The following is an 8,329-nucleotide window of genomic DNA, read 5'->3' as shown; positions in this document are numbered from 1 at the left end:
GGGGCGGGGCCTGCATAGGGGCCTGAGATTACCGAGCGCCGCGCCAGGCTGCGACGGATAATGGGAGAGCGAATGTTTCCTTTTGACTTTTCGCTTTAGACCCCGGAGTGAGAGACTCTTAAGGCTCAGATTAATAGGGTGATGCACAGAGTTAGGACCCTGTAGAGCCTTTTCCCCGTCTTCCGTCACTCGCTCAGGCACGCCGAGGGCAGCCTCTCTAGGGTCCTCGTGGCCAGCCAAGATGGCTGCCTCCGCGGTGACGGCTGTGCGAGGGTGGTCGGGCTTGCTGCTGGGCGTGCGGAGTGTTGTCCGGAGGCTTCCAGGGTGAGAGGGCGGCGGGCAGCTGGGAGGCCGCTTGTGTCTTCACGGAGAGACCTGCTGGGAAGGAAGGGGGAGCCACAGGCAGGCCTCGCGGGTTCCAGGAGAGAGCCTGGGGGCCGGGATATCTGAGTCCAAGCCTCTTTAACCAGCCGCGTGACTTTGAGTCAATCTGAAGGCTTAGTGACTGCTCCCAGCCCGAGGGGGTCTCACTTGGAACGGCAAGTGCGATCTTGGTAAAGAACTCAGAGGTGGGATTTTCTGTGCTGGGAGTTGGGGGGAGAGATGCATAGGCGGGTTGCCTATCCTCAGGTTCAGGAGCCTGTCCTTACCGTTGGCACTTGAGGAGCAGACTTTCCTGGCCTGTTTGGGGGAGGTCCTCCTACCTCTGGGGACAAGAGCCAGACGTTTTGCGGTTCAGCTTTGGCTGGCGGTGTCCACGCCGCTGTCACTCGGCGGATTGGCACACATGCCTGTCGTTAAGTCAAGCCTTTTCACTTGTGGAGTCAGCTTTTGCCCTTCTCTTCCTCTCCCCCTCGCCTCCCAGGCTAACCCAGGTGAGGTGGAGCCGCTATGGTCCTGAATGCCAGGATCCCCAGATTGACAAGGAATATTACCGCAAGCCCTTGGCCGCGCTGACTGAGGAGGAAAAGTATGAGAGGGAGCTCAGGAAGACTCAGGTTATCAAAGCTGCCCCTGCGACGAGAACAAGCTCTGTGTTTGAAGACCCAGTGATCAGGTTAGAAGGAAACAAATTTTTGTTCTGCGGAGTGGAACTGTACCAGGGAGGGTCTGCAGTAGGGGTTCCCTGATACAGTCCTGGCGAGCTGAACATGTTGCTTTTCTCCTTGAAGTAAATTCACCAACATGATGATGAAAGGAGGAAACAAAATACTGGCCAGATCCCTCATGACACAGGTAACCAGTACCTCTCTTTCTCATCTTTGTTTTCCCCATAGCTTTGTACTTGGCTCTTTAATTTTAACATAAAAAAGAATTCATCCTATACTTTCATTAAAATTAACTTCCATGTACTTATGTATGGAATGGGGGCTTTAAGGAAGTCCTGCAGGAGTCAACCACTGCCATTCCCTACCCCCATGTGACAAATCTTAGCCTGCTCTTTCTGTCCTAGTCCAGGATCTTTGTTTCAGAAGTGCTGAAGGAGTAGCTGCACAGCTCCAGAAGAACAGGATGATGGGAGTAAGGGGCAAGGTCCTAGCTCAGCTGGGTTAACCTTTTAGGGAGCCTGGGGCAGCCTCTTCCACTGTATCCCTTTGCAGACTCTGGAAGCTGTGAAAAGGAAACAGTTTGAGAAGTACCACGCTGCTTCTGCAGAGGAACAGGCAACCATTGAACGCAACCCTTACACCATCTTCCACCAAGCACTAAAAAACTGTGAGCCTGTGATTGGGCTGGTATCCATCCTCAAGGGTGGCCATTTCTATCAGGTGAGTGGTCAGGGCGGGAAAGCGGGGCTGCTCATGTGTGAAACGAGATGGTGGGGGTGGGCAGAGTTGGGCCAAGGTTGAAAGCTTTCCAAGGACTGGGGAGTGTCAGGATCGGCTCATCTGAGTCCCGTAGTGTAAATATTACAGGCAGAAGATGGAAGAGAGCAAAAAAAAAGTATCCAAGTGACCTCTTTTGAAGGCCCACCCCCCCCCCCGTTCTGTTCAGCATTCTGTGTTCTAAACTATAAGCTTCTCATGGTGAGGGACTATGTTTATATCTCATGTTTTTTTTTTTTTCTTTTTTTTTTTCTTTTTGCGGTATGCGGGCCTCTCACTGTTGTGGCCTCTCCCGTTGCGGAGCACAGGCTCCGGATGCGCAGGCCCAGCGGCCGTGGCTCACGGGCCCAGCCGCTCTGCGGCATATGGGATCCTCCCAGACCGGGGCACGAACCCGTATCCCCTGCATCGGCAGGCGGACTCTCAACCACTGCGCCACCAGGGAGGCCCTATATCTCATGTTTATACACCAGTGTCTGGTGTAGTGCTTGAGTGATGCTTCATCACCGTTTGTTGAACTGAACTAGGTGTCTCTGTCATGCCATTTAATATTTCATCGTCATAATCCGGTGTTCTTGTCTTTCCTTTTTCAATGTAAACTTCTTAAAGGTAGAGACTTTTTCATTAACGTCTGTGTCCCGAGGGTCGGCATGGTACCTGGCACATAGTGGGGGCCTGGCAAATGATTCTTGGACAAGAGGGTCTTCTTCCTATGCACGCATGATCTCTGTTGGCTAAGTCATGCCCAGCTGACAGGGCTTTTCCCAGTGGTGCCTGTATCAGCTTGGCTGAGCTCCCTTTAGAGGTGCAAGAGGCCAGTACTCAAGGAGCGTTTGCTCGATGAATGCCTGATGTCTGCTGCACCGAGGTCAGCCAGGGGTGAGAGAGGCTCAGAGGGGAAAAGACAGGCCCCCTCCTCAGCAGCCTTGCCAGGGCTGGCCCAGAGCGGACCTGTGGCTGCTTCATAAGAGCTCTAGGAGGAGGGGGGCCGCAGTCCTGGCAAGTTCTTAGACTAACTTGCCCGGGTCCCATCTTTCCCAGGTCCCTGTGCCGCTAGCCGACCAGCGCCGCCGCTTCCTGGCCATGAAGTGGATGATCACTGAGTGCCGGGAGAAGAAGCACCGGCGGATGCTGATGCCGGAGAAGCTGTCCCGGGAGCTGCTGGAGGCTTTTCACAACCGGGGCCCTGTGATCAAGAGAAAGCACGACACGCACAAGATGGCCGAGGCCAACCGCGCGCTGGCCCACTACCGCTGGTGGTAACGGGCGGGGGAGCCGGGAGGAGCCCAGCGCGCTGCCTTAAGGAGCGGCGTGAGCCACCGCCACGTCGCGAAATACCTGTGGGTTAAGCGTATACTTGCCTTTCAGGGGCAGGCGGGCCTCATAAGGATGGAGCAGCACGTTTATTGCTTGTTAGTCCTTTCTGGCGGGGCTAGAACTCGCTCTCCCTGCCCCATCTCCTTGCAAAGAGGGGACATATCAACTTGGATTTTCCCCAAGAAACTTAGGGCTCATCCAGCCCTTCTCTTCCTTCAGCTTGGGGTGGACCTTTGGTTGATACGAAAGGAAGCAGTTTTAGTATCAGAAAAAGTTTATTAGAAAATGCTCATCCTGAGCTGGTGTAGCATGTGATGTGGTATTGCCATTCATTAAAACCAACTGGAGGAAACGTGCTCGGTTCCAAAGTGGTCCTTATACAAAATGTATAAAAAGCAGTTTCTGGTGTGACTCTACTTCTCCCCTTTGATATCCCAAGCACCCCACCAATGGCTCTGGGTACTCATTTTACAGATGGGGAAACTGAGGCACCAAGATAGCTATTGTACGAAAGGTTACATAGTGCAGTGCTTGTCAGGAGGTGCCCTTCTTTGCCTGGCCCAGGTTGAAGGTGAGGGGAGAGAAACGCTGATGGGACCGTGGGGCAGGTGTGCTTGGTGTCTTCCCCAATCCTGGAATCGGAGCGAAGGTGCTCAGGGTGGGACCACCGCATACGTGGGAAACATCTCGGGTGCTTTTCAAAGTCTGGAAGGGGAAAAAGTCTGGGAGAGGCAAAGACTCCACTGCCAGGTTGGGAGGTGGGTGGAAGAAAGGCCGGTGCTGCTGAGGAGGAGGCCTGATTTGGAGGCCTAGTCAGAGACCTCGCTATAGTAATACTTGTGCGCAGCCGGGGTCGTCTTCCAGCCCGCTGCCCGGAACTCGATGATCTCCAGCAGCAGCAGCTGGGCCAGGGAGCTGAGGCCGGTTGGGAGCAGGAAGCCATCCCGGATCAGGACAAAGAGCTCATCCATGCGCTGCCCATTCATCTTCTCCAGCTGCTCCCCGACCCGGTGCAGCTGCAGCACCAGGCAGTCCACCTGCAGGGGGCAGCAGGAGGTGACCCCGGGCAGGGCCCCCCATCACACAGAGCAGCTATTTACTGAGCGCTCGCCGTGCGCCAGGCACTGGGCTTAGCCCTGTACACGTGTTTCCCTGTTTCATCCTCACCCCACCCAGTGGGTGCTGTCCACGTCTTACATGAAAGGAAGCAAGTTCAGAGACTTAAGGTCTGTCACCTGGGCCAGGCTGGACTCAGGCCCTGTTTCCAAACTGCTCTGAACCCCACTTTTGTACCCCCTCCCCCCAACCCTGGTGTGGTTTTGGGGTCATCTGTATCCACAGCTGGCTGACGCTCTCACCAGTCCTATCATAGGTTGGCTTTCCTACTCAAAACCTCTGAACCAGGAGGTTTTGGCTGCGCTCTATTCCAGATAAACTCCAGGCCTAGCAGCTTGCCCTGTGACTGTGACAGGCCTTAAACACCCCCACCAGGCTCCTGCCCCAGCAAGTGGTGCCCTCGAAAGTCTCCACAAACAGTGGGCGGGCATTCTGAGTTAAGCCAGAGGCAGCCCACCTCGCAGCCTTCTGTGCTAGGGCCACGCACCTCCTCCTCCTTGCTCAGACTGTCGGGCTGGGCCAGCCGGAAGAGGCAGTCGTAGACGGGGTTCACCAGGGCCATCATGGGCATGTTGTTCACCTACAGGGGGAGAGCAGGGGCCAGAGCCTGGCTTAGTGGCACAGGAGACAGGCCGTCTGTGCCGCACAGGATGTGGCTGGCAGGGCCTCACCCTCAGGTAGTCAAAGATGTTGCAGATAAAGGTGACGTAGCAGACCCAGCCCTGCAGGGAGCGGGCTCGAAGCTGCTCCCGAGCCTGGTACTCCTGCTGCAGCCGGTTGAGGAGTCCACGGCGGAAGACACTCTGGCCTGCTTGCTTGCTCTCTGCCTGTGAGCCAGGGAAAGGGCGGTGAAGGGCAGTCACAGGGCCGTCGCAACTCCACCCAAGCTTCCAAGGCCGAGGACCCTGCTGTCCTCCTCTCTCGCCTCTGAGGCCAGCCCTTTGCATCTCTGCCCTGCTGGCCAGGCCTCTGCCCACTGCTGAAGCACCTTCCTCAAAGCGTCCCCTTCTCTACCAGCCCCACCCAACCTGAATGATGGCGTAGCACATGCGTCCTGCTTCCTTGCTGAATACACAGTCCTGCAGAGAATGGTCCACAATCACATTGGCCACTTTCTCCAAGTCCACGGCACCTGGATCTAGGGTAAAGACAGGTGGGGAGTCTAGAGCTGCTTAATTATCACATTTGCCTCCACCTGCTTCTGAAGGATTCGAGATGTTCACAGACGAGCACTCCCATTATACGCTTCCAGTTAAAGAGACCAGGAAACAGGAAACCACACAGGAGCAGCTGCAGCCGTGGGCCTCCTGATGGCCCAGTCAGAAGAAACAGGGAGGGTTATGTGGCTGTTAGAGAATCAAAGAACCCTCGTTTTTCTAGGACACATCTTTTCCTAGCCCTGGGTTGAGGATGGAACACCGAATGACTGCCTTTGACAGCCATTTCACAGAAGAAAGTGTTCTTCTAATACACACACACGAACCCCTGACAAGAGCGGGCCAGGCAGGGCCTCCCCACAGGCTCAGCTTGGCACGTGATGGGCACTGCTAATCGTTAGCTGAGTCAAACTTCTGTCCTGAAAGTGCCGCCAAGAAGGCACTGGTCCAGGACAATCACTGTAGCTCCCCTGCCAAGCAGAACACTCCATCCTCTGTCCGTCAGGCAGCTCTGCACGTTCAAGAGAGCTGGCTGCAGCAACGCACAAACCAGGTCCAGCGGAAGGACCTGAGGGGCAGGAACTGTGTTCTCTGTGCCTCACTCTCCTCTCATGGGCACCTAAACTTTAAAAAAAGGCTTTACAATCTGAGGGGGTGACTCTCTGATTCACACTGCCCAATACTGGCCTAAATGTAGCTTGTCTTCCAGTTCCAGAATTACGTTGCTGCCTCCTACTCTGAGAAAGTGAAGGGAGAGGGCTGGGCAAAGCCGGGCGAAGGCTCAGTACTCCAGGCCTGGCCCCTTGGCCCCTTCTCTGTGGCTCTGGGCCCAGGCTCAGGGGGCTCCGCATGCTCACCTTTGAGGGCTGTCTTCAGCAGCTGCTGGGTCGCTGCATCAAAAGACTGGATTTTATACTCCTCTCTCCTGGGCTCCCCCATGACCATCCAGCTGCAGCAGCTCTTTCCGAGGTTGGGACTAATGACAGCACCTGGGGAGGAGAGGCAGCGGGAGAGGCCTCAGGTGTGGTGCACGGGGCCAGGGCTCCCAGCTCTCCCGGCCCGCGGCAGGGTTTGAGACAGGTGCTCCTGGGCAGTCCATGGCATTCAGTGGTTGGCTGGGTGCCCGCCAAGCTTGGCTTCTGGTGGAGACTGGGCACCAGCCAGGCACCTGCTGCTCAGTTAAAGAACCCCTGTAGCTTCTGGGATTACACAAGAATAAAGTGATGAAGGGTGAATGCGTCTACCCTCCAGTCCCAGCAGCAGGCAGGGTTTTTCTCAGCTGATACCAAGGGGTGGGGTGAGGGTGGATATGTGGATATTAAATACTTCCCCTGCCTATATATAAGCCGACCTGGAAGCTGCTGGTTCAGCATGGCTCCTGGCGAGCGAGAGGGCTGGGGTCTCCACGCTTCGGACAGCTCTGTCCCAGCAGGGGTCCAAGCCCCTCTCCGCAGCCCTCTCCCTCCCTTTAGTCAGAGTCCTCGGCCCAGAAAGCCCTCGGGGTGGGGCCGGCCAGAGGGCTGGGTGCAGAAGCGTCTCTGCCACCCTGACTCCACTCGTCCTGGCCAGCTTCTCCCCGGGACGGACTAGTTAAACTGGCCTCTCGAGTGGCAGAAACTCGGCCCTGCCCCCTCAGGACTCCCTGAGAGTCCTGAGTTCCATTCTGGATCCTTCCTTAAGGAGGGGAGCGAGTGACGTGTCCCCAGAGGTGGTCCCCTTTGGAGTCCGCTCTCCGCACTCGGTGCCTCCCCCATGGCCAAAGGAGAGGTCCTTAGGGGTCTCCAGACCTGGGCAGCTTCCCGAACGCCCTTCCCGTGGGCTGGAGAGTTGGCGGGAGCGCCAGGACCCACCTGCCGCGCCGGCGCCGCGCCCGCGTGCCCGAAGGCCGCTCGCGGGGCACGCTGTGCGCGCCGCGCCTCCGCAGCACTGCTGGCGCCTCGCCGCCGCTTAGGTCATTTCCTAGCGCGGTGGCGCGGCGGGACCCGGGGCGGCGGGGCGGCGGGGCGGGGCCTGGGGCCGCCTCGCCAGCGCCACCTGCCGGAGCCCCGACGTCGCTGCCCTCGCCGCCCGGCCAGGCCCGCCCGAAGGCTCCTGGCATGGGGCCGCGCAGAACGCCCGCGACACTGCTCCCACCGCCCCTGTCCTCTCCTCACCCGGTTCTCCCAGGGGCTATCCGGGACCACACCGGCTGCTCGGTACTGGGGCGGACCTGCTCCTCAGCCCGCATTAAGCCCTCGGTCTTGAGCGCTAGCACTCTCCCTCTCCCTGCCCCACGCCAGGGCTCAGGTTAAAACGGGGTCAGGGGACTGGCCCGGCCGCACGGCGTGGGAGGGGCCTGCGGAAGGCGTGGTCCGCAGCCGGGCGGCGGGAGGGAGAAAGGTGGGAAGGCAGAGAAGAGGGCTGGAGGGGCAGAACTTCACAGGTGGTGGCCGTGTGCTCCCCACTCCCACCCCCTCCCCCCAAAGCGGAGAAGGCAGGGAGGTCGCAAGGGCTGGATCAAGTCCCACTAAGCCGCTCTCCTACTCCAAGTACAAACGATATTGGTAAAATAAGTTGAAAATCAATGGGCCAGCCCAAGAGAAAGGATCCCAGTTGCCAACTTGCGGCGCCCAAGGTGTTGGGAGTGACCCTGAGGTTGAGCAAGCCCCTGGCTCAGTCCGTCTTGGTCGGGCCGGGGGGAGAGGCGCGGGCCCAGCAGCCCAGACAGGGCCACCTCTGAGGTCAGCCCTGGGTTGCAGGAGCGCATACAGAAGAGGCTGGAAAAGAACTGTCTCGTCCCATCGCTTAGACGAGAAGGAAGTGTTGATGGCGGTCTCCTGTATCCAAAGCTCGCTCCTTCTGTTCAAAGAGCTGCCAAAGTGGTCACCAGAAAATGAACGAGGAAGACAATCTCAGCTGCAGCAAAAGAAACCA

The 8,329-nt window shown here is 57.6% G+C and overlaps 2 protein-coding genes across 5 annotated transcripts; one reads left to right on the top strand and one right to left on the bottom strand.

Annotated features, from left to right (window-relative positions):
- The first annotated feature begins 11 nt into the window (after positions 1-11).
- On the top strand, positions 12-3,499 carry MRPS7 (mitochondrial ribosomal protein S7). Its single transcript, XM_082602934.1, has 5 exons — positions 12-324; positions 866-1,057; positions 1,173-1,236; positions 1,602-1,769; positions 2,868-3,499. The coding sequence occupies exons 1-5, from the start codon at positions 242-244 to the stop codon at positions 3,087-3,089; spliced, it is 729 nt and encodes a 242-aa protein (XP_082459060.1). The 5' UTR covers positions 12-241; the 3' UTR covers positions 3,090-3,499.
- On the bottom strand, positions 3,400-7,670 carry MIF4GD (MIF4G domain containing). Of its 4 annotated transcripts, none has more exons than XM_082602937.1 (6): positions 7,570-7,670; positions 6,274-6,405; positions 5,288-5,397; positions 4,931-5,086; positions 4,717-4,839; positions 3,400-4,180 (listed from the first exon to the last, which is right to left on the bottom strand). In XM_082602937.1, exons 2-6 carry the CDS (start codon positions 6,359-6,361, stop codon positions 3,953-3,955), a joined length of 705 nt encoding a protein of 234 aa, XP_082459063.1. In that variant the 5' UTR covers positions 6,362-6,405; positions 7,570-7,670; the 3' UTR covers positions 3,400-3,952. The 4 variants fall into 4 exon arrangements, with proteins under 4 accessions (XP_082459063.1, XP_082459061.1, XP_082459064.1 ...); XM_082602935.1 differs by lacking the exon at positions 7,570-7,670 and adding an exon at positions 7,267-7,404; XM_082602938.1 differs by lacking the exon at positions 7,570-7,670 and adding an exon at positions 7,267-7,404 and having other exon boundaries at positions 4,747-4,839.
- Positions 7,671-8,329: the final 659 nt, after the last annotated feature.

The sequence above is a fragment of the Mesoplodon mirus genome (assembly GCF_964341445.2).
Source record: "Mesoplodon mirus genome assembly, chromosome: 18".
In the NCBI taxonomy this organism is placed as follows: Eukaryota; Metazoa; Chordata; class Mammalia; order Artiodactyla; family Ziphiidae; genus Mesoplodon; species Mesoplodon mirus.
The sequence above is the reverse complement of the archived record's forward strand: the minus strand, read 5'-3'. Positions and strand labels throughout refer to the sequence as shown.

Excerpts from the sequence above, each read along its gene's own strand:
- MRPS7 (XM_082602934.1), top strand. The coding sequence starts at position 242 with ATGGCTGCCTCCGCGGTGACGGCTGTGCGAGGGTGGTCGGGCTTGCTG. Across the intron at positions 325-865 it reads GTTGTCCGGAGGCTTCCAGG|GCTAACCCAGGTGAGGTGGA; the intron begins GTGAGAGGGCGG and ends CTCGCCTCCCAG. Across the intron at positions 1,770-2,867 it reads AGGGTGGCCATTTCTATCAG|GTCCCTGTGCCGCTAGCCGA; the intron begins GTGAGTGGTCAG and ends CATCTTTCCCAG.
- MIF4GD (XM_082602937.1), bottom strand. The coding sequence starts at position 6,361 with ATGGTCATGGGGGAGCCCAGGAGAGAGGAGTATAAAATCCAGTCTTTT. Across the intron at positions 5,087-5,287 it reads TGTGCTACGCCATCATTCAG|GCAGAGAGCAAGCAAGCAGG; the intron begins GTTGGGTGGGGC and ends CCTGGCTCACAG. Across the intron at positions 4,840-4,930 it reads ACATCTTTGACTACCTGAGG|GTGAACAACATGCCCATGAT; the intron begins GTGAGGCCCTGC and ends CTCCCCCTGTAG.